This window comes from Erpetoichthys calabaricus, chromosome 8 (genome assembly GCF_900747795.2).
Source record: "Erpetoichthys calabaricus chromosome 8, fErpCal1.3, whole genome shotgun sequence".
NCBI lineage: Eukaryota > Metazoa > Chordata > Cladistia > Polypteriformes > Polypteridae > Erpetoichthys > Erpetoichthys calabaricus.
The window spans coordinates 1,687,869-1,713,169 of NC_041401.2; the positions used below are offsets into that span (position 1 = coordinate 1,687,869).

Here is a 25,301-nt window from a genome sequence, read left to right on the forward strand (position 1 = left end):
CTATTGAGAAAATCATAAGAATGTACACATGATGATAAACTTGAACTTGGATCTCAAGGTCTGGTCACAATGGAGGGAAACCTGGGAAGTCCAAGCCAGGGGGTCGTCTGATTGGTCTCCGGAACTAAGCCAGGAGGAGCCAAGCACTAGACGAGACCACCACACAGGCAGAATCAGATGACCCAGAGAGAGCCCGAAGCCCACGAGACAAAAGCCAAAGGGTGCACAGAGAAGGGGGGGGGGGTCACACCAACTACTAAGCGTTACATTTTTTAGATATTTACAAACTTTACATTTTTTTTTTTTTTTTTTTTAGCTTTATATGGTTCTTTTTTAAATGGACCTTAAGAGTTCTGCACAGTGTTGTGTCAAACAAGTGCAATGGTCAAAGATCCCACTGTCATACGGCACTGAATCTTTTTTTACCGGTTTTATTTAGAAAAAAAAGTTTTACAAGCTATCAGAAATTATTTTTCACATGTGAAAATTTAACAAATGTAAAATCAAGAGCCCCAGAAAAACATGGAAGAAAAAAAAAAAAAAAAAAGTAAAAAAAAAAAAAAAAAAAACAAACCACGACGAGTGCCTTTTGCTTTGAGACGTCCACAATAATGCCACGAGAGCAGGCCCGCCCACCCACCCACCCACGGTCAACTACATGCACCACACTGGCGGCCAAGGGGAGAGGCGGCAGAATCAGCAGCACTCCGGGGCGCCTCCAGGAAGGCACGCTCCGGCTGGCACACACTCCGGCCTCGGGCACACTACCTAAAGACACTGAGCTCCACACCTTCAATGGGTTTAACTGGATATGGGGACGGGGGGGGGGGGGGGAACGGGTTGGTTTCGGGTTAGGGGACAAAAGGGGAAAAAAAAAAAAACACAGAGAGGCTCCAAGGCTGAACTGGCTCAGCGCTACACCTCAGGGGAGCCCCCAGCCTCGCATTAGTGTCCATGGGAGGTCCGCTGGCAACTTTAGTCCGCCACCTTTTCCACTGCCTACTACTTTACAGGTGGGTGTCATGTGGTCTGTTCCCATCAAAGCACAGCAGCGGAGCCCTGTTAAAACAGAACCTTTGGTGGCAGCGTCATGCGAGAAATCAGTGCAGCGGGTGGATACCACAACTCTGGGGATGGCGTCTCGTCACAGACCATGTGACCTCTCATCACTCTCTATTACCAGTGGCCTGCAGCGAGGAGATAAAGGGAGGAGTAAACGGAGTTGCCGATGTATTTTAAACAATTATGGGGAAAAGTGCAGTGTGTCCGGGGCACGGTGTGTGTGTGTGTGTGTGTGTGTATCAGAGGGGCAGGGCTCACTGTCCAAGTCACATAAAAATAGAAGTGGGCTGATCCATCCATTCCTTTAACACTCCAACTCCCACCCCCCCAACCCACCATATGCCTTGCGCCATTTCCAGTTGTCCCCAAGAGTTGGGGAAGGGTTGGGGGGGGGGTACAGGGAGTCGTCTAACTAAAAGGAGCTCCTCTAAACCGGGTGGCTCAGGCTTATGTCTAAGAAAACCAAAAAAAAAAAAAAAATTTAAAATAAAAAAAGGCAAGAAAACCAAAAACAATAAAAGTCTAAATGTCCACATAGCCTCCCGTCTGTTCCTGGTACACCTCAATGACGTCTTCATCCTCCATCCCCAGCTGAAATGAAAGAGAGGAAGTCCATTAGTTGACCCTCTGCTACACCATCCCAGTCGGGGACCCCGAAGCTGTCTAACTGGGAAAAGCCCCCCCCAGAGACTTCCAGTCCAGGAAACTGAAACCTTCAAGTGGTCTGTGTTCTAAAATGAGATGTGCTGACATGATGCCCATCATGGCTGGGTGGGGGGGGGGGGGTTTCGGGGCCTGACTCACAGCCCTTTACCTCTGGGAGCCTCCAGCCAGAAGGTGTAGATGTGCCAGTGAGGCTCCATAGTGTGTGTGTGTGTGTGTGTGTGTACGCAAGCGTCACTCAAGGAAGAAAATGGAATAAAAAATGGCTTTGTTCACCTCTTTAGGAGTCTGATTGTCGGCGATTCTCTGTCCTTCAAAGAGAAACCTAAGAGAGTTCATGGGCACACCCTGAAAAGAAAGAGGTTGACAGGAGTTAAGACACATCGAAAGAAAGACAGAGTGTGCATTACCCATAAGCCCCTTCCCTCCACAGAGACCTTGTAAGGAGAAGACCTTCATGAAGGAAATCAAGTTAATCAAGGCTGTCTAAGCAAAACACGTAGAGCACCTTGGCAAAAGTATTCCACTCTCCGGATTTCAGAAGATCTGCGCTCCTAGTCTTCCAGTATATATATATATATATATATATATATATATATATATATATATTTTTTTTTTTTTTTACTTAGCAGTTCATCATTAAAGCCAAAATAACTCATTTCTCAAATGTATATTTCTTAAAACTGAAGAAGCACTGCCTGCATAAATACTACAAGGCGGATTACAATTTGGTTCCTCGGTTTTGTCTTCTTATATTTGTTAATGAGCTTTCACTGTTTATTATCAGTTTAGTAAGTGAATGACGCACCGGCCTCAACTTACACTTGACTTTACTGCTTTTTGTGACTATGAAAATGAAAAGGTTTTAGCCCCCATCTTGTGCTCCAATATTTTTGCATACACATAACACACCGGATAAGGTGAATAACCCGGTTAAGGCCGAAACCTGGTTACTTAAAAATCCGCATTTATGTGGGCAAGGAATCTTCTTTGTCAAAACATTCCTCCTCTTCTTCTTTCGGCTACTTCAGTTAGGGGTCACCACAGTGGATCATCTTGTTCCATATTTTCCTGTCCTCGTCATCTTGTTCTGTCACACCCATCACCTGCATGTCCTCTCTCACCACATCCATAAACCTTCTCTTAGGCCTTCCTCTTCTCCTCTTCCCTGGCAGCTCTATCCTTAGTACCATTCTCCCAATATACCCGGCATCTCCCCTCTACACATGTCCAAACCAACGCAATCTTGCCTCTGTGTCCTAATTGTCCAACTTGAGCTGATCCTCTAATGTCCTCCATTTCTAATCCTGCCCATCCTCGTCACACTCGATGCAAATCTTAACATCTTTAACTCTGCCACCTCCAGCTCTGTCTCCTGTGTCACCATCACCAGCCCATATAACACAGCTGGTCTGACTACCGTCTAGACCTTCCCTTTCACGCTTGCTGATACCCGTCTGTCACCAATCACTCCTGATACTCTTCTCCACCCTTTCCACCCTGCCTGCACTCTCATTTTCACCTCTCTTCCAAAGTCCTTAAACTTCACCAAAAAAGTCATCATCAGCCTTTGTGAATGTGAAAATAAGTAGCAGGCCTGTGATAATGTCCTTGTGTTTTACAAACATGTCAAACTGGCGCTTTATTATGATGTGATTATTTTTGATTCCACACAGCTCGCACTTTTCTGCTTCGCTGTGCGACTTCAGCCCTAAAAGTATGAGCTTCACACCGTACGCCCAGCGCTGGTGGTACAACAACGCTGCTGGTATTCTTATGTATAAGGCTACTCATTACTTTAAAAGGGAACTGAAATACGTACCACATGTCAGGTTTAACGTGTTACCCTGTAACAATAATAATACATTTTATTTATATAGCGCCTTTCCCATGCTTAAGGCACCCTACTGCTTTCCAGATTGTGTTGCTGATTTTAGCATTGGATGTTCAGCTCATCAACCCAAACATACAATTTCTAAAATACTGAGAGGGATTACTTCAGCCAGGAGAAGGAATGATGCGATTACTCAAACATTTGCCTCTTGGGGACGCTTCTACCTGTAGCTGCTGAAAATGTGTGCCAAGTTAACATGTGCAGACTGACAGTGTGCAGTGGGCACACGCAGGCTACAAAATCCTTAACAGTAACACGGTTATGGGCTCAGATGGTCACGTAATCGGGTTATTTGTAGAGAAATCTACCATTGTTACAGAAACCAGGTTATTGACCCGTGTAAAAGTCCTGGCTGAGCAAAATACGTGGCGTTTTGGAAATTAGGGTTCTGTGAATAACCGGGTTATTGAGACACATGTGAATGTGCCTAATGAATGGACTCGGATCTTTAGATAAAATGTAAAAATCAGATAAGAGGAATCAGAGTAAACACACAACATCATCATTTCTAAAAAGCTACTTAATAAATGAAGTCATAAGGCTATCTAACACCTGCACTGCACACGTGAAAAGCTACTCTCCTCAAACTGTTGAGCACAGTTCAGCGATAATTCAACTCGGCCCACTGAACACAGCCAGCCCTATTCATCTAAACCTCACCAATTACAGACCATCACCATGACATGGAAGTCAATGCCACAAGACCACCACTGGGCCTTGAGCAAAGAAAATTCCAAAGAGAAGTGGGGTTATGGGAAGGCTGAAACTTGTAATCGGTTTAGGGTTAACAAAGCCATTTCTAAGGCTCAGGGACTCATGTACACCAAGTTGAGTGCCTCATCTCAAACAGAGGACATTTGGAACAGGCTGGCCTGCCAAAATGACCCCAAGAACACCATGACAACTCACTCAAAGAGACATTTGGTTCATGGGGAGAGTAGAGAGGACAACACCTCGCCTATCCAAGAGGAACCACCAGAGCAAAGAAATTCAATGACCTTCAAGCCTTTAAAAATAATGTGCTACGGCCAAGCAAGACAAACGTTAAAGGCTCTGGACGGCACAGAGTCCATCAGACCTACAATAAAACATGATGTTGCTAGTGTGATGGTGTGGATAACTTACACAATTCCTGGTTCATTCAAAAATGGTAGCACATTAAATGTCCTAAAGGAGAATATCCACTCATCTGTCTATGACCACAAACTAAAGCATAACTGGGTTTATGCAGCAGAACAAGGAGCCAAATCACAAAAGCAAGTCCACAACTGAAAGGCTCAGAAGAAACAAAATTCACGTCATGGGGCGGCACAGTGAAAGTTCTGTCTTGGACCACAAAGAGAGGCTGAAACAGGAAGCTGACGCTCACAAACTCGCCAGTGTCTCTAAAATTCAAGCAAAGAGTGGGTGAAAACTCCCCCAAAGCGATGGGGAAGACTAATATCAAAGTGTTTAGTTGTGATTATTGCTGCTAAAGGTGCTACAATCAAGTGCCAACACTGTGATGGCCAGGTCATTCTCACATGGGTGATAAAAGTGTTGGGAGAATTACAGGCCTGCTTTAAAAACCACACTGTGTGTTCATTCAGGGCCGCCTACTCCAATAGTGCATTTCTCTGCTCCTCAGGGACAAGCTGTTAGAGATGGGAGTAGATTCAAACCTGGTGGCATGGATCGTGGACTGTCTTACAGACAGACCTCAGTATGTGCGTCTCAGGAACTGCAGGTCTGACATTGTGGTCAGCAACACAGGAGCGCCGCAGGGGACTGTGCTTTCTCCGGTGCTGTTCAGCCAACATACATCAGACTTCCAATACAACTCGGAGTCCTGCCACGTGCAAAAGTTCTCTGACGACACTGCTATCATGGGCTGCATCAGGAGTGGGCAGGGGGAGGAGTATAGGAACCTAATCAAGGACTTTGTTAAATGGTGCGACTCAAACCACCTACACCTGCAGACCTATAAATACCTGGGAGTGCAGCTGGATGATAAACTGGACTGGACTGCCAATACTGATGCTCTGTGCAAGAGAGGACAGAGCCGACTATACTTTTTTAGAACGCTGGTGTCCTTCAACATCTGCAATAAGATGCTGCAGATGTTCTATCAGACAGTTGTGGCGAGTGCCCTCTTCTACGCGGTGGTGTGCTGGGGAGGCAGCATAAAGAAGAGGGACGCCTCACGCCTGAACAAACTGGTGAGGAAGGCAGGCTCTATTGTAGGCATGGAGCTGGACAGTTTGACATCTGTGGCGGAGCGACGGGCGCTGAGCAGACTCCTGTCAATCATGGAGAATCCACTGCATCCTCTGAACAGGATCATCTCCAGACAGAGGAGCAGCTTCAGCGACAGACTTCTGTCACCGTCCTGCTCCACTGACAGACTGAGGAGATCGTTCCTCCCCCACACTATGCGACTCTTCAATTCCACCCGGGGGGGTAAACGTTAAAATTACACAAAGTTGTTGTCTGTTATACCTGCATTGTCATCACTCTTTAATATTGTTTTTTATCAGTATGCTGCTGCTGGAGTATATGAATTTCCCCTTGGGATTAATAAAGTACCTATCTATTTGGTCTAAAGGCCCAGGGACATTCAATATGTAAAATATGCAAAACCAAGGGATATTAGGAAGGGGCAAATATTTTTAGAAAGCACACAAGTACCACAGCAGCTGCTCCACTGCAACCACTGGACACCAATGGCTTTCTGGTGTGAAAGGTGCCATATAGCTCCTAGCCAGCCGCCAACTTCCATTTTGTATGAAAGCACCCTGCACTTCCTGAATGCAAGCGTTCATCTGGTTGAGGATGGATCTGAACCACTAAAGGCCTGCCAGCTGGCCAGACCACCCCTTACGGTCACACATACCTGTCTCTGGCAGTAGGACTCTTTGAGCTTCTTTAAATGTGTTGTCATCTTCACTTTAAAATGGATCTCGCTGTTGTCCTGAAAGCACATGAAAGATTAGTGCAATTTACACCACATGCAGCAGGCCACACAAAACCCCAAAATGGCCGGCCAGCCTGTTTTCAAGACCACATACTAATAAACTCTCTGCCCACAGCACCCCTCATTTCAATGTAGTTCATCTGGTTTTACTTGTGCCATTACACAGCTCTCTGGCACCCCCTCCCATCAAACAGGTCTTCAATTTTTCCCCACTTACTGAGCCAGGGATGCCAACGTAAATGTAGGAGTAATGTAAAACTGACTACTACAGGCAGACTTCTGGTGCAAAATGCCGCTGCTCGATTTTTAACTGGTACAAGCAAGCATGAGCACGTTACCCCGATTTTGGATTCCCTTCACTGGCTTCCAGTTTGTTTTCAAATCCATTTTAAGATCCTTGTATTTGTTTTTATATCCTTTAATGGTTGTGCTCCATTTTATTTGTCAGAACTGCCGCACCCTTATGTACCGTCACGCTCTCTCAGGTCAGCAGACCAGATGCTTTTATTTGTTCCTAAGACACAAAGCAAACTCCAAGGTGATCGGGCTTTTATCAGTTGCTGCTGCAAGTTAGGCAGGCTCCTTTCACTTACAGTCTTTAAATCGAATTTAAAACCACACTGTGACTCCCTGGCCTTTAACCCAGTATGATTATGTTGACTATCTATGTACTTTTTATTGTGAATCTCTTCAGCTCTTATGTGTTTGTGTTTCTTTTACTATTTGGTTATTTTTTGTCTGATCTATTGGGGTTTTTTTTATTATATATCACTTTGGTCAGCCTTGATGTTGTTTTTCATGTGCTTTATAAATAAATAAATAAAAAATAAATAAAATAAATAGACTTGAGTCAGGCAGGAGAAGAAAGGCTCCTGGACAATAAGGACGTCAGTGGAGGCAGCCATGATGTTCAAGCAACACACCGTGTGATGCGCTGCTCTGGGTATTCAAGAAGGTGTGCGCTCACGTGACCTGTTTAGGAAATATCATTCTGTCATGTGCCATATAGATTTTATTTCTAATTTCCATAACAAAACCAGAAACACATTATTATTATTATTATTATTATTATTATTATTTCAATCACCCATGGCCTGCTGTTCCTTTTCTCATGCAATTCCTGCACTTTCTTTTCACTGTAAGGCTCTGCATCGCTCTGTCGTGGTGAAAAAGGAGCTGAGCCGTAAGGCAAAGCTCTCAATTTAGCAGTTGATGTATGTTCCTACCCTCACCTATGGTCATGAGCTATGGGTAGTGACCGAAAGAACAAGATCGCAAATACAAGCGGCTGAAATGAGATAGGGTGAGAAGCTCAGTCATCCGGGAGGGGCACAGAGTAGAGCCGCTGCTCCTCTGCATTGAGAGGAGTCAGATGAGGTGGCTCGGGCATCTGATCAGGATGCCTCCGTGGTGAGGTGTTCTGGGCATGTCTAACTGGCACGAGGCCCCGAGTAAGACCCAGGACACGCTGGAGGGACTATGTCTCCCGGCTGGCCTGGGAACACCTCGGGATTCTCCCGGAAGAGCTAGAAGAAGTGGCTGGAAAGACGGAAGTCTGGGTATCTCTGCTCAAGCTGCTGCCCCCCGCGACCCGACCTCGGATAAGCAGAAGAGGATGGATGGATGGATGGATGGTTGGATGTAAGGCTTCTCGGTTTGTGGAAATATCAAGAAAACTCTTTGTGTCCAGAGGTTTCTAAGAAAAAAAAAAAAAAGTCAGACATGGACTGGTAGATGGCACCAAAACAATACTGTTTTAAATTAATAAACATTGTTAGCCCACCCTGACACTGAGAAGCCAACCACTGCAGATCTCTGGGCACGCTGAAGCACTTTACTGCTTGCAACTTTTTTATGGATTGGAATGTTACAATTGGCGACACGGTGGCGCAGTGGGTAGCGCTGCTGCCTCGCAGTTGGGTGATCTGGGGACCTGGGTTCGCTTCCCGGGTCCTCCCTGCGTGGAGTTTGCATGTTCTCCCCGTGTCTGCGTGGGTTTCCTCCGGGCGCTCCGGTTTCCTCCCACAGTCCAAAGACATGCAGGTTAGGTGGATTGGCGATTCTAAATTGGCCCTAGTGTGTGCTTGGTGTGTGGGTGTGTTTGTGTGTGTCCTGCGGTGGGTTGGCACCCTGCCCTGGATTGGTTCCTGCCTTGTGCCCTGTGTTGGCTGGGATTGGCTCCAGCAGACCCCCGTGACCCTGTGTTCGGATTCAGCGGGTTGGAAAATGGATGGATGGATGGATGTTACAATTTCTTTGGATGTGTTGTTTTAGCGAGTTAATACCAATGTTGGGTCTATAGAGGGATTGGAAATGTGTAACGAGAAAAATGCAGACTTGTTGAATGCTGATTTGCCCACCACATATAAGACAGACCTCCATTACTGGCAGCAGACTCTTATCTTGTCAGTATTAAATATTGCTGCTGGAGACCGACACAAGCCAAAACAAATTCATCTGCAAAAGTGAATCACAGTGCTGACTGGACAGAGTGGTTGATGTCCTTCAAGGAAACTTAAGAAGTCCAACTGCCTTTTTAAACAAAAAGTTGCTATATAGACAACTAGCCATCCCCCGCAGCTTTGCCCACATACTAGTGAAACAGGACAGTGAGGAGGACCCTGCCCAGCTCTGTATTCCTGACGTCACTCTGCCGCCTCCCCTCGGCCCGCAGCCTGTGTCTCAGATTAGTGCGAATAGATCGCTCCTGCAAGCGAACTATGATTCTTAGCGCAATGAAAGAAGTCGCAAAATCAACCGGAATACGAGGGGGGGACCCAAAAATAACTGGAATTTTGTTGTTGTTAGGTTGGTACTTGTAGTACGTGGTTGGGCCGCTAGGGCGATCTAGTTACACTCCTCACAAGTCAGTCTGCCAAGTGCCATCAGTCTGGAAGGTTGTGCTTGTGTTCAGTGAATTTTTTTGTAAAAGTAGGTTGCGCAACAGTGTGAGAAGGAAACGCGCTGATTTGTGGGAGTCGGGCGATTGGTTCTTTCATCATGACAACGCTCCATATCTCACACTGCTCTCAGCATTGGCCAATTTTTGGCAAGAAACGGTATGACAACCCTGAACCACCCACCCTACTCACCGGATTTAGCTCCGTGTGATTTCTTTTTGTTCCCTCGGATGAAAAAAGACTTGAAAGGAAGGCGTTTTGCTGACGTCGAAGAGGTAAAACAAGAAACGACCAGAGCATTAATGGGCATTACTTCAGACGAATTTAAAAAATGTTTCTTACAATGGAACAAACGGTTAGATAAGTGTATTTCCGCCAATGGAGAGTACTTTGAAGGAGACTAATTGTAGTTTGTACAGAAAATTAAATTAAACATGTTTTAAAAATATTTCCGGTTATTTTTGGGTCCCCCTTCGTATATAGAAAAAAAAATCTAAATCCGTGAAGTAGTTCTCTCGTTCGCTAACTAAGTGGAGTTAAGGTTACATACGCCCTGAGGCAGACGCATGAGTGAGGAGGGCCACGACCCGCAGCCCGATGAGTCTCTCTCGGATTCACGCTAATAAATCGGTAACGCAAGTGAACTATGATACTTAGTGAGAAAGTCGCAAAATCAACAGAATGTTCAAGCAAATTATAGAAGAAAAAAAAACGTTAAATCAGTGTAGTAGTTCTCTCGTGAAAAGCGGACAGACATACAAACAGGACTAAAAAACTATCAGACATTTCACGCATGGAGCACGAAATTTTTCAAACCGTTTCTTAGCAAGCACCTATGGGCCAAGGGTAACCTACATTCCAAATTTCAAGTCCCAAGTCTTCATGGTGCGGGAGATTTCGTGATGAATGAGTCAGTGGGATTTGGCTTTTATATAAAGTATATAGATAAATCACATAAGACAGGCTGGTGGCCAAGCCATAGAAGAGCCAAGGAGAACCCTGGGATCTGGGCATAGAGTTGCTGCCCCCGTCCACACGTGTGAGACTGGTAAACAACTGCTGGCAAGGGGGAGTGTGACAAGACCAAAAGCTGGCAATTTCATGACATGAAAGCAGCTGTCTGTACTCTGTCAATGCAGCAAAACTAAAGTGAAAAATCATTAAAATGTAACAAGTACATTAGAACACTGTAGGTGAGAACAGGCCATTCAGCCAAATGAAGCTCGCCAGTCCTATCCACTTAATTCTTCCGATGTAGTATGCGTTTCTGGGGTTCTTAGGGTCTGTGCAGTGAAATCCTCACTTGCACTTGCTAATTAACACACAGACCCTCGCTACTCTAACCACAAACATTAGTAAGCAGAACTACCCGACCTCGAAACTGAAATAACCTTGAAGTGATGGGATCATACCTGACTACTGTCAATGATGGAGAATCCACTGCATCCACTGAACAGGATCATCTCCAGACAGAGGAGCAGCTTCAGCGACAGACTGCTGTCACCGTCCTGCTCCACTGAAACTGAGGAGATCGTTCCTCCCCCACACTATGTGACTCTTCAATTCCACCCAGGGGGGTAAACATTAACATTATTCAAAGTTATTGTCTGTTTTTTACCTGTACTTTTATTACTCTTTAATATTGTTTTTTATCAGTATGATGCTGCTGAAGTATGTGAATTTCCCCTTGGGGATTAATAAAGTATCTATCTACCTACACCGCCCTCTAGTGTCTGAACTCTGTAATACGTTTATAAGGTCCTCACTAAAAAGAAAAACAACATGCAGCACGTCGCCACTCTCTAGTGACATGATGAGCGTGTAGAACTACCTGATCTCAAAACTGCTCTCTGCCTCACCTGAAGAATCTCTCAATAGGTTTGCCATAGCAACACTGATTTAAGGTCGACATTTAGATTTCTTCATGAAAGGCGCAAGAGATGGGATGGAAAAGGGAGGACCCACTAAGTAAGTCATTTGCAGTGATACATAGATATTTACTGGTCATAAGCAGCCGTCATGACTGAAGAAAACAAGAAAAAGCAGCATGACTGACCGACAGACTGACAATGTTCTTTTTTTAAATTGTGGTACTTGATGCATGTTGGTCAGACATGCAAGTAAAAGCCTCATACCACCACTACCAGCATTGCAAGCTATTTTCAAGTACAGTCATATGAAAAAGTTTGGGACCCCCTCTCAGCCTGCATGATAATTGACTCTCCTTTCAACACTAAAGATAGCAGTGGTATGTCTTTCATTTCCTAGGAGTATTGCTGTGTTCTCCGAACAAAGATTTTTAGTGACGCAGTATTTAGTTGTATGAAATTAAATCAAACGTGAAAAAACTGGCTGTGACAAATGTGGGTCCCCTTGTCATTGTGCTGATTTGAATGACTGTCACTGCTCAATGCTGATTGGTTGATGAGCTCGTTAAACCTTGAACTTCATAGACAGGTGTGTCCAATCATAAGATATAAAGGTATTTAAGGTGGTCAATTGCAAGTTGTGCTTCCTTCCCTTTGACTCTCCTCTGAAGAGTGACAGCATGGGATCCTCAAAGCAACTCTCCAGAGATCTGAAAACAAAGATTGTTGAGTCTCCTGGTTTAGGGGAAGGCTACAAAAAGCCATCTCAGAAATTTAAACTGTCAGTTTCTACTATAAGGAATGGAATCGGGAAATGGAAGGCCACAGGCACAGTTGCTGTTAAACCCAGCAGGTCTGGCAGGCCAAGAAAAACACAGGAGCTGCATATGAGCAGGATTGTGAGAATGGTGACAGACAACCCACAGATCACCTCTAAAGACCTGCAACAACATCCTGCTGCAGATCTGTACATCGTTCTACAATTCAAACATCTGTATGGCAGGGTGATGAGAAAGAAGCCCTTTCTGTACTCACACCACAAACAGAGTCGCTTGTTGTATGCCAATGCTCATTTAGACAAGCCAGATTCATTTTGAAACAAAGTGCTTTGGACTGATGAGACAAAAATGGAGTTATTTGGTCAGAACAAAAAGCGCTTTGCATGGAGGAAGAACACCACCGCATTCCAAGAAAAATACCTGCTACCTACTGTCAAATTTGGTGGAGGTTCCATCATGCTGTGGGGCTGTGTGGCCAGTTCAGGGACTGGGGCCCTTGTTAAAGTTGAGGGTCGGATGAATTCAACCCAATATCAACAAATTCTTCAGGATAATGTTCAAGCATCAGTCACAAAGTTGGAAGTTACTTGTGCAGGGGTTGGATATTCCAACAAGACAATGAACCAAAACACAGTTGGAAATCTACAAAGGCATTCATGTAGAGGGAGAAGTACAATGTTCTGGAATGGCCGACACAGTCCGCTGACTTGAATATCATCGAAAATCTTTGGGATGACTTGAAGCAGGCTGTCCATCAAATTGAACTGAACTGGAGAGATTTTGTATGAAGAATAGTCAACAATACCTCCATCCAGAATCAGACACTCATCACAGGCTATAGGAGGACAGCGTCTAGAGGCCAAAAGGAGGCTCAACTAAGTATTGATGTCATATCTCTGTTGGGGTGCCCACATTTATGCACCTGTCTAATTTTGTTATGATGCGTATTGCATATTTTCTGTTAATCCAATAAACTCAAGGTCACTGCTGAAGTACTACTGTTTCCATAAGGCACGTCATATATTAAAAGGAAGTTGCTACTTTGAAAGCTCAGCCAATGAGAAACAAAAATCCAAAGAATTAAGAGGGGTTCCCTAAACTTTTTCATATGACTGTATTCTAGGAAACACATGGCTCTCTGGTCCAACAGCACTTTTCTGTCTCTGTCATGCCACAGTGTCAATCATCAGAATTGATCGTCAAGCTGAACTCTTGCTTTGGTACGTGTTGCACTGTACCGTCATTTCATCACTTCTCGTTCGTCGTCAATGAAAAGACTCCTCCATTTGGCTCGATAGTGAGCCGAGGTTGTGGCTCTCATTCTTTTTTGTGCATGTCTGTTTTTAGTGATCGGAGTGTCAGCCTGTGGACGAACTGCACGGCCTGTGCAATGTGGTTCTCAGAGTTTGTTTGTGACCGCGTGATGTGCCTTTTAAGTACAGACTTGCTCGTCATGTCAGACAGCAGAAGACTCCGTCAAGGCCACGTGCCTCCTCTTTTCCTGCCAAGCATGGCTTGGGACTGAATTGCCACTGTGCTTTTCCTGTCAATTATGGCGAGTGCCTCTTCTTTTCACTGCACGAGCCTGAACCCAGGCTTGCTGTCAGAAACACCTGTGGCTCGACTGCATTGGTGAGGCAGCCAACACCGCCAGCCTTGTTCTACCGCAGCGCATGTCACATCATAAGCTCAAGATCAAGGCCCTTTGGACAACCCATGGCATTTTACCATTAGTCAAACCACAAAACGTGGATTTCCCCATCTGTGATATCTAAATACTCAATTAGGAAAAAAAAAAAAGAATAAACAAAACTATAAAAAATAAATGAATCACATGCCCACCTGTCAAACTGCACCCAGCATGAATGATCCCATTGACAACTGCTTGTAACATCACCTGCTGCAGCCACCCAGCCAGCCTTCCTCTCACCGTTAGTTTCACTACAGCATCTGCAGTGTGAACGCTATGCACACGTGTGGTATCTATATAAATCTAACTTTCATTTTGCTTAATACAGTAAAGCTTTGCTATGGATTCACATATCTGCACCTACTAAAGTGTAACCCATTTTGTGACATCCGCCATTTACCTGTCCCTATTCATGGCCATGTATGGTGGGGTTGGCGGGGTGGAGGGGGAAGTGGTCGTAAAAGGATTGTGGTGCCCTTAAATCTCTGGAAGCTGTGTGAACTCCATGGCTCAATGTGTGTCATTCTGGCACTGAGAGGCGCGGGTAAGCCACTGAACCCCATTCATAATGGGGACCGGGGAATGGAATTGTTCCCCATAAAAGTGGAATTCCCAGTTAAGTGTGAGTTATACATTCACACTGATTAAGCCCCAGCTCCTTGTACACACCGCCATTCGCTACTACCGATTGGATGGTCATGTGAGGTCCTCAGATCGGCACTGCCACGGTCACACCTGGCCTCTGCCGGAGGGCCTACAAGACGATGGAACTTAACTATAGGGGAAGTATAAGTCGTCAATAAATGTTCTGTAGGTGAACATGAGGAAGAATCATTACCAAGAATGGAAGCGTGAAAGCAAAGGGCCGGTATGCCTGCCTGACCCCCAGGTTCCTGCACAAACCTAACCCTTTTTGCCATAGGATCCATGCTTTTTCCATACCCACAAGTAGTTTCAGTATCTAAGGGGTTTCTCAGGAACGTGTCCTCCTGCAGGTTGACTGTATATATAGGGATCAGCATCCATTGGAGGGGGGAATTTCCTTATATATTGAATTAAACATGTATTTATTTTTTAATATAAATATTTAATAATTGATATTTGGTTCATTGAGCACCCCTACGGTGGCACAGTGACACAATGGTAGAACTGCTGCCTCACAGTAAGGAGACTGGGGATTTGCATCCCAGGTGTTCCCTTCATGGAGTTTGAAGGATCTCTTTGTGCCTACATGGGCTTCTTGCAGATTCTCTGGTTACCTCCCACAGTCACTGAACAATGGAAGGTGTCAGGCCCATTAAGGTTATCATCAGGTAATAACAGATTAAATAATCAGAAGATGGGGAAAATCCGAATGAAAACCAGGATCTGGACAGAAATGGTAAAAAAAACCAAGTTAAAAAATGCACACACAATATTACTCTCATCTAATATATGAAAAAGACTCGGATATTCCAATAACAAATGCCCAAACTTTAGTTTCGCAATTTGTGCATTGACCCCAAAACAGAAACTGGGAAATAACAGTGGGCTCAATGAGGCTAGGAGTCCAAATGAAAAAAGAAAGCAAAATGATGCAGTCACTGGGGGACCCCAAACCGGAGTTGGAGACCCCTGTGATAGGCCTTACCTGTCCGATGACTTTCAAACTTAATGTACTCGCCATCCTTCTTGTATGCTGAATCGTGACTGGATGGTTTAGTTTCCTGCAAAAAAGAACAAGAGAAAGGCGTCTGAGCTGTCAAGGATGCATCAACTTCATCCCATGTGAAGCCGACCGCGCTCGGCCCACGTCACGGCAGGCTACCCAGAAGAATACAAGAGCAGCAGCTGCTGCGTCACTTCAGAATAATGAGACACTATCTGGGGATCAAATGTGGACTTTTCACACTTCTGCCATCCAAGAGAAGATACTGCAGCATCAAAGCCAGATCTGCCAGGCTGCAGGAGAGTTTTTACCTCCAAGCTGTTAAGACTCCTTAACACCAGGCTGCCCCCTGGGACCTTCCACAAGGCCTCAACCAGCTCTAAAAACAGAACTTTTATACATGTGAACCACTTTCCTGTAAAGACGAGTGTGCAGGTAGAGAAGAACTGAAAATCTCATACTGACCTTTAAGGATTTTGAGACACTTGATATTCTTCTGCTGTGAAACATTCTGACCTGTCATTGTTTACACGTCTTAAATAACTATTATCATACACTGATCATTTCTGTATTATCTATTTATTTATTTATTCACAAGGGGGGCTCTGCCCCCTGCTCGCTTCGCTCGCCTACCCCCGACGTTGCGTATCCTGAAATACATTAGTCGAGCTTGTTCGTCTTGGAGCCGTGCCCGCTTTGCATGCGGCATTTCAGACGCGCGTTGTAGGCGCCTGCGTTCATTGATTTTATCCAGGCGGGCTCGTGTTTGTATATCCGTCAGTCGAGCTCGTTCGTTTTGAACCCATGCCTGCTTTGCTTGCACAGTTTCAAACGCGCGTTGCAGGCGCCTGCGTTCATTGATCTTATCTAGGTGGTCTCGTGTTTGTATTGTTGAGCTGTATTGTGTTTGAATTCGGTGTAAAGCGTTCAGCGGTTTGTACAATCCCAAGCAGCATATTATTCCTAACTTCACTCCGCAGTAGTGCCACTCACAATATGGCGGGTGATGCCTGCGCCTTCCGTAGTAGTGCCACTCACAATATGGCGCTCACGCCTGCACCTTCCGTACTATCATTGTGGACCTGTGGGGCTGCCGTAGCCTCTTCCGTTTGAATCTGGGCTGCAGCGCAGAGTCCTCTTTTTTGTATGGCTGTGTCGTTAGCTATGGGCGTGTTGTTGCTTCATTTCTCATTCGTGTCAGTTGAGCTGTTTCGTTTTTGGGCGGTGACTCCTTCGTTCGCGGTGGATAAGACTTCACGTGCGGTTTATGAGACACGCGCTGTACGCGCCTGCGCAGTATGTCTCATGGTCCCATCGCCGTGTACCTGCGTCCATGCCATCCGGTTTACCATTCTCAGTTAGTAATATGGATTATATTATACATCTTAGGGCGGAGTGGTGGCACTGAGGCTAGGGATCTGCACTGGCAATCAGAAGTTTGCCGGTTCGAATCCCGTAAATGCCAATAGGGACTCTGCTCTGTTGGGCCCTTGAGCAAGGCCCTTAACCTGCAATTGCTGAGCACTTTGAGTAGTGAGAAAAGCGCTATATAAATGCAAAGAATTATTATCTTACACATCAATGTTGTTGCTACTTCTTTACCTTGTCTTTGCACAATGTCTTGTGTTTTAATTTTTAACTTTAAATTTTAATTCTATTGTTAATTTATTATTTGCACATCACGTTGTTACACTGTGGACCCTGGGGCTTCGCAATTTCGTCTTATCTGTATACTTGTATATGGTTGAGATGACAATAAAGTTCACTTTGACTTTGTAGTGGGCCTGCAGGTCAGAGCCAAGGGGCAGACCGAGAGATGCAACTGGACTAAAAGTAAATTCAGACTTTGGTTGTAAATGAGAAAAAAAAAGTGAAGTTTAATGTCAAGTCTTACAGGTGGTAAAGTATCAGAGTGAATTAGGAGGCGTGAAAGGTCACACAGCAAGTGTTCCTGATGCCCATCACTGAAGCCAACTGCCGTTCCAAATATGATTAAGGAGAGTCACTTCACTGTAGTGGCGGAAATGTGGAGCCATAGAATAACAGCGATGGCAAATTCTTTCACTAGCAAATTGAATTAGATGAAATTTAATGTCAGTAAATGTAAAGAATTACACATAGGAAGTAAAAATGTTTGAATACACAATGGGCAGTAGGAAAATCGAGAGTACACCTTATGAGAAGATTTAGGAGTCATAGTGGACTCTAAGCTATCGACTTCCCGACAGTGTTCAGAAGCCATTAAGAAGGCTAACAGAAAGTCAGGCTATATAGCGCCTTGATGTGTGGAGTACAAGTCACAGGAGATTCTGCTCAAGTTTTATAACACACTGGTGAGGCCTCATCTGGAGTCCTGGGTGCAGTTTGGTCTCCATCTTTCGGCTGCTCCCGTTAAGGGTAGCCACAGCGGATCATCTTCTTTCATGGCCATAAAGACTAGAAAAGCACTAGAAAAGGTCCAGAGAAGAGCGACAAGGTTGATTCAGGGCTCTAGGGGATGAGTTATGAGGAAAGATTAAAAGAGCTGAGCCTTTATAATTTAATCAAAAGAAGATGAATAGGAGACCTGACTGAAGTGTTTAAAATTATGAAGTGAATTAGTCCAGTGGATCGAGACAGTGATTTTAAAATGAGTTCATCAAGAACACAGGGACACAGTAGGAAACGTCATACAAACATTAAGTTTTTATTTACACAAAGAACAATAGACACTTGGAGTAAGCTACCAAGTTTGTGTGGTGGACAGTAAGACTTTAGGGACTTTCAAAATTCGACTTATTGTTTTCTTGGAAGACTAGGGGGTTCTGTCCCCTGCTCACTTCACTCGCCAACCCCCGTGAGGGCCCTACGCACTCGTCATATCCCAGATCTGCCACTTGCAATGAATCGAGCTGTGCTTTTGGATAAACACGAATATCAACTCTGTCTTTGATATCTCAGTCTCTCAAAACTTATTATCACTGACAATTTGTCACATGTTGGTTTATTATATATGCGCGTGTGATCTTTCGGATTCATACAGAAAACCAAGAAAACTCCTCTGTCCATGTTTTTCAGATATATTTTGTGTAAAGTACGATACTTTTGGACGTATGGATTTGTTTCCATTATTGGCTGTATAATTTCTAGCACATCCGATCATTTAACTCTTTTGATTCTTTGTTCCATCGCTTCTCCATGATCATAAATATAAACCTGACCAAATTGTGGTTTCTTTGAAATTAAACTTGTAGTAGCTTTAATTGTTGCGGGTCCACAGACTCTCATAGTGTATGGTCCTGAATCGTGTAAATCTACGTTTTCAGCATTGAATGATGCAAACAGATTATTGTAGATTTGAATATTTTGCCTGTATTGTTTGTGGATTTCACTTTCACCAAATAAATCTTTTAATTCTCACGGGTAGGGCTCTTCATTGGGGAAGAAACTCTACTTTTTCCTGATGGCAACATGAATTAGACGATCTACAAGTCACTGACTTAAAGTTTAAAGCCAAACAATATCTACAGACTTCTGTCATATTACCTACAGTTAGGTCCATAAATATTTGGACAGAGACAACTTTTTTCTCATTTTGGTTCTGTACATTACCACAATGAATTTTAAATGAAACAACTCAGATGCAGTTGAAGTGCAGACTTTCAGCTTTAATTCAGTGGGGTGAACAAAACGATTGCATAAAAATGTGAGGCAACTAAAGCATTTTTTGAACACAATCCTTTCATTTCAGGGGCTCAAAAAGTAATTGGACAATTGACTCAAAGGCTATTTCATGGGCAGGTGTGGGGCAAGTCCGTCGTTATGTCATTATCAATTAAGCAGATGAAAGGCCTGGAGTTGATTTGAGGTGTGGTGCTTGCATGTGGAAGATTTTGCTGTGAACAGACAACATGCGGTCATAGGAGCTCTCCATGCAGGTGAAAGAAGCCATCCTTAAGCTGCGAAAACAGAAAAAAAACCCACCTGAGAAATTGCTCCAATATTACGAGTGGCAAAATCTACAGTTTGGTACATCCTGAGAAAGAAAGCAAGCACTGGTGAACTCAGCAACGCAAAAAGACCTGGACGTCCACGGAAGACAACAGTGGTGGATGATCGCAGAATCATTTCCATGGTGAAGAGAAACCCCTTCACAACAGCCAACCAAGTGAACAACACTCTCCAGGGGGGAGGCGGGTGTATTGATATCCAAGTCTACCATAAAGAGAAGACTGCATGAAAGTAAATACAGAGGGTGCACTGCAAGGTGCAAGCCACTCATAAGCCTCAAGAATAGAAAGGCGAGATTGGACTTTGCTAATGAACATCTAAAGAAGCCAGCACAGTTCTGGAAAAATATTCTTTGAACAGATGAAACCAAGATCAACCTCTACCAGAATGATGGCAAGAAAAAAGTATGGAGAAGGCGTGGAACAGCTCATTATCCAAAGCATACCACATCATCTGTAAACCACGGTGGAGGGAGGCAGTGTGATGGCTGCCAGTGGCACTGGGACACTAGTGTTTACTGATGATGTGACACAGGACAAAAGCAGCCAAATGAATTCTGAGGTGTTCAGAGACATACTGTCTGCTCAAATCCAGCTAAATACAGCAGTCAAATTGATTGAGCTGCGTTTCATGATACAGATGGACAATGACCAAAAACATACAGCCAAAGCAACCCAGGAGTTTATTAAAGCAAAGAAGTGGAAAATTCTGGAATGGCCAAGTCAGTCACCTGATCTTAACCCAATTGAGCAGGCATTTCACTTGTTGAAGACTAAACTTCAGACAGAAAGGCCCACAAACAATCAGCAACTGAAAGCTGCTGCAGTAAAGGCCTGGCAGAGCATTAAAAAGGTGGAAACCCAACATCTGGTGATGTCCAGGAGTTCAAGACTTCAGGCTGTCATTGCCAGCAAAGGGTTTTCAACCAAGTATTAGAAATGAACATTTGATTTCCAGTCATTTAATTTGTCCAATTACTTTGGAGCCCCTGAAATGAAGGGATTGTGTTCAAAAAATGCTTTAGTTGCCTCACATTTTTATGTAATCGTTTTGTTTACCCCACTGAATTAAAGCTGAAAGTCTGCACTTCAACTGCATCTGAGTTGTTTCATTTAAAATTCATTGTGGTAATGTACAGAACCAAAATTAGAAGAAAGTTGTCTCTGTCCAAATATTTATGGACCTAACTGTATGTCCATATATTCAATCTCTTTTCACTCTTCCGTTATTTCATGGAGTAATAGTTTCCGTTTGTTAGCGCTAATGCAATCTTTACTATCAGTTTTTTGAGACTTCAAATTTGAGTACTTTCATAATCTCTAACATTCTCCGCATCTGTGTATCGCGCCAATGTTTTTGCACCTCTTTACGACGTTCCACTTTGTCTTCTACTCTTTAGTCTTTTACTTCCGCCCCCGCTTAGACCTGTTAGGTTTTCAATATCAATTGGTCCGGGCGGATTAGAACTTTCCTTATTTTCCGAATTTGCACTTAGATTATTATTGTTCTTTTTTTGAATTCTTTTCTCTCCAACACTTTTAGGCCTCTTTTCGACACGCTGCCCTTTCTTCTTCACTTCGTCATTGACGTTTCATCTAGAACGTATACAATTGTTGTACAGAAAAGGACTACATTTGAAAGAAACAAATAGATTGTCTTGTATTAAAATGAGGAAAAGGTAAAAAATTATAAGAGCTGAGAGCACAGGAATTGTCTGTCAATAGCATTCACACGAATGAGAGGTCAGTGGACTTTGGGCCTGGTTAAATCTCCTGGCAGAAATTCTCTCTCTGAAAAGGTGTCGTCTCGTACCAGGATTTTTTTATATAACAGAGAAATGAAAAACAGAATGCTGCAGAGTTAAGTAGCTGTTATGAATGGCGGCAAGGCAGATCAATCATTACTAGTGCTGCTTCACAGATCTAGCGTCACAGGTTTGAATCGTGTGCACGCATCAACACTAAGTAAGCACTTAACGCTGCCAAATAAATTAAGTTCAATACGCAAACTTACTGTAATGAAAGCTGCCCCTTTGGTCCTTCAGGGTTTGATCGTTTCTTCCCGTTTCGTTTTAGAAATGTCCCCAGAACTCTGTCGTCGATGATAGCTGAACATTTTGGCCTGATCTGTTCCTCATACTGCAGCCTCTCATAACAAAATCGGGGCTCATCCCCTGATGCAGGCGAGTGGTGAAATATGTCCCACTCCCCTCAACAGAGGCATTCTTCCCGAGTGGCCAGAACTTCACATTATCCTTACATGTCACTTGTCTGCTGCACTGCCGTACCTTCCAGTCGCATATTTTACTCTTTTTGTCTGCTCTCTGGTTTGTTGGATCTCCTCCTCAGTTGAATACATACGGCTCAGCGATAAGGCTAAACATTTCTTTGCCTTTAGAGTTGGACACTTTGCTTATTTAAAGTGACAGCTTATTTGTCTAAGCCTATGATATGAAAAAAAACACCAAGGTCTGTGTGTCCAGTTCCCAACAGCAGACTGATTGGTCAGTTTGTGTCTGGTGATGCAATAATAGAGAAAGTGTGGGGCGCATGAGGAGGAGCAAAGGCGCACACACACCAAGAGAGTCTTGAGAGACGGGCTTTAAGGGAACGCGCTCATGAAAGGGGGAGTGCCAGGTGAAGGGACGGTCAGACACTTGTAAATACAGAGGAAAGGCACTGAAAGGACACGAAGGGGCAAGAGACGGCCAATCATTTCAAATGATGGTATTACCAGTCATCGACAGGCACCACGGCTAGTCCTGAAATAAAACGTATCTGATAGCAGTAAATTCACAAAATCAAAGTGGTGTGTGCAGCATTCACAACACAAAGAAACTGCACTCCAGGGGGGATGAATCATGGTGGGAGATGACTTCACCAAGATGAGGGGCAAAGCCTTGGTGGTTTTTTTTGTTTTGTTTTTTTTTTAAATATTTTTATTTTATTAATTTTCATTGTAATCATTCCATACAAACAGATCAATTTATAACCCAACAAAATTGAAGACAAATCAAACCCCACCCCTGAGAAGGAGAGCTTAGCTAAAGGAAAATTGCCAAGATGAGGGGCAAAGCCTTGGTGTTTTTTTGTTTTTTTAAATGGCTGAATCTCACTAACAGTTTTTTACTTTCTTGTATACGAAGTACTGTAATCATCCAAAAATTCAATGTCGAGATTTTGATGAATCCCAACGTTTTAGACCTCCCCGATTTTCTTATATACGAAGTATAGGGAAAGTATTGGAATTCTCCAAAAATTCCATTTTGAGGAATCTCAACTTTTTAGACCTCCGAAAATACCATTTTTGGAATTCAGTCTCTGTGTGTGTGTATATTTTTATTTTATTTTTTTTGTTCTTTGTTTCGCCTTATACAATTCTTGTATTAGGGAATTTGGTAGTTTTCGCATACCCCTTGGGGTCAGAGCGCAGGGTCAGCCATTGTACAGTGCCCCTGGAGCAATTACAGGTTTAAGGGCCTTGCTCAAGGTCCCAGCAGAGCAGGATCTCTTTTGGCAGTGACGGGGATTTGAACCTGCAACCTTTGGGATACCAGCGCAGATCCTTAGCCTCAAAGCCACCACTCCGCCCTAAATTTGTATATAATTTGTATATAAACACGATAATTTGAGAACACTTTCACTTATTAGGTCAACCAAATTTTGCACACAAGTATTAAGTTACAAAACAGATTTCTATCAAAGTTTGGGCTTTTTCTGTTAACCAGAAGTGGTACTTTACCTCAACACATAATTTTTTTTTTTTTATTATTCATGCAGCTGCAGAGTCTGATTTATTCAACTTTACTTTAATAATTGTTCAATATATTATTAATTTGATTTGCTGTTGATGGTTCTTTAATGTACACAATATAAAATATACAAGGGGGCTCCGCCCTCTGCTCGCCTACCCCTGGCGTTGGGTATCCTGAAATTCATTAGTCGAGCTCGTTCATTTTGGAGCTGTGCCCGCGGCATTTCAGACACGCGTTGTAGGCACCTGCGTTCATTGATTTTATCCAAGCGGGCTCGTGTTTGTATATCCGTCAGTCGAGCTCGTTCGTTTTGAACCCGTGCCTGCTTTGCTTCCGCAGTGTCAGACACGCGTTGTAGGTGCCTGCATTCATTGATTCTATCCAGGTGGGCTTGTGTTTGTATCGTTGAGATGTATTGTGTTTGAATTTGGTGTAAAGCGTTCAGCGGTTTGTACAATCCCAAGCAGCACATCATTCCTAACTTCACTCCACAGTAGTGGAGACTGGCCTCACCGTGCACATCCAGGCTTTCTCTGACCACCAAAGAGCTTACAGAGAAGCACTAACTTCTGCCAAGAACACCCATTATGGCAGAATAATAGAAAGTGGCCATGATAACCCAAGGATTTTGTTCTCTGTAGTTAATAAACTACTCGAACCCGCATCTGGCCCAACTACCTCTTCTACTGAAGTCTGTGAGGAATTCCTCCACTTTTTCCGTAACAAAATTAAAGATCTAAATAATTCAACTAACATAAATACATCATCTGTTTATATCTCTCCCTGTTTTCCCACTCCATCCAGCTCCTTCTCTAAGTTCTCACCAGTCACTTCTGCGTTTGTTAATAACTTGCTTTGTAAGATGAGGACTACTTGTGTACTGGACCCCATCCCCACCACACTACTTAAATCCTGCCTTCATGCCATAATCCCGACTGTTACAACAATAATAAACTCATCCCTTGACACTGGCTCTGTGCCGCTCACTTTTAAAATTGCTTCTGTAACCCCAATGTTAATAAAGTCTGGCCTTGATGCTGACAATCTTAACAATTCCCGGCCTATTTCCCACTTACCTTTCCTGTCAAAAGTTCTTGAGCGTGTTGTAGCTTCCCAACTCACCAATTACCTAACCTCTAATAATTTGATGGAACCCTTTCAGTCTGGTGTCAGGGCGCGGCACAGCTGTGAAACTGCTCTGCTACGGGTAACCAATGATTTGCTTATGGCAGCAGACTCTGGACAAACTAGCATATTAATTCTGTTAGACCTCAGTGCAGCATTTGACACTGTTAGACATGACATCCTACTGTCCAGAATGGAGAACATGCTGGGTATCTCTGGCACTGCCCCTCCAGTGTTTCAAGTCCTATCTGACTGATAGGCAAGAGTTTGTTAGTCTTGGCAAGAGCAGGTCCAGCTCAGCGCCAGTCACACAAGGAGTCCCTCAGGGCTCTGTCCTCGGTCCTCTGCTTTTCTGTATTTATATGCTTCCCCTTGGCCATATTATCCGTAGTTATGGATTGGGTTATCATTTTTATGCAGATGATACTCAGCTCTACTTCAATGTTAAAAGTGAAACTTCATCAGAGCTTTCTTAGCTCACAACCTGCCTTAGTGAAATTAAAACCTGGATGGAGCAGAACTCTTTAAAATTAAATTGCAATAAAACTGAACTCCTGCAAATTGGGACTAAAATGCAACTTTAATAAAATGAGCTCCTTCCCAGTCCATCTTGGCAGTGATCTCATCAGACCTGCCTCTACTGTAAAAATCTTGGTGTCATTTTTGATTCCTCCCTCACTTATTCCGCCCACATAAATCACATTAAGAAACTTTCTTACTTTCACCTCCGTAACATATCCCGTGTTCGCTCCTTCCTCTCCTTCTCTAATGCTGAGAAACTTGTCCATGCTTTTATCACATCCCGCATCGATTATTGTAATTCCCTACTGGCAGGTGCCCCTTCTAATCTTAAATATCACAGTTCCAGCTTATTCAAAACTCAGCTGCAAGAGTCCTTACTCGAACCAGCAGCAGCGAGCACATCACACCCATCCTGCTCCGTCTTCACTGGCTCCCTGTGTCCTACAGAATCGA

General features: G+C 43.8%; 1 protein-coding gene across 2 annotated transcripts in view; it reads right to left on the reverse strand.

The window, feature by feature from the left end:
• Positions 1-399: 399 nt before the first annotated feature.
• The window catches only part of sumo1 (small ubiquitin like modifier 1), a 45,368-nt gene continuing 20,466 nt past the window's right edge, over positions 400-25,301 (reverse strand). The window contains exons 2-5 of one of the 2 annotated variants that reach the window (XM_028806148.2): positions 15,440-15,515; positions 6,492-6,569; positions 2,002-2,073; positions 402-1,653 (exon numbers count right to left, since the gene is read on the reverse strand). In XM_028806148.2, the coding sequence (XP_028661981.2) occupies positions 1,585-1,653; positions 2,002-2,073; positions 6,492-6,569; positions 15,440-15,475 (255 nt within the window). In that variant the 5' untranslated portion in view covers positions 15,476-15,515 and the 3' untranslated portion in view covers positions 402-1,584. Of the gene's footprint in view, positions 1,654-2,001; positions 2,074-6,491; positions 6,986-15,439; positions 15,516-25,301 lie in introns of those variants that run through there. The other variant, XM_051931173.1, reaches the window with a different exon arrangement.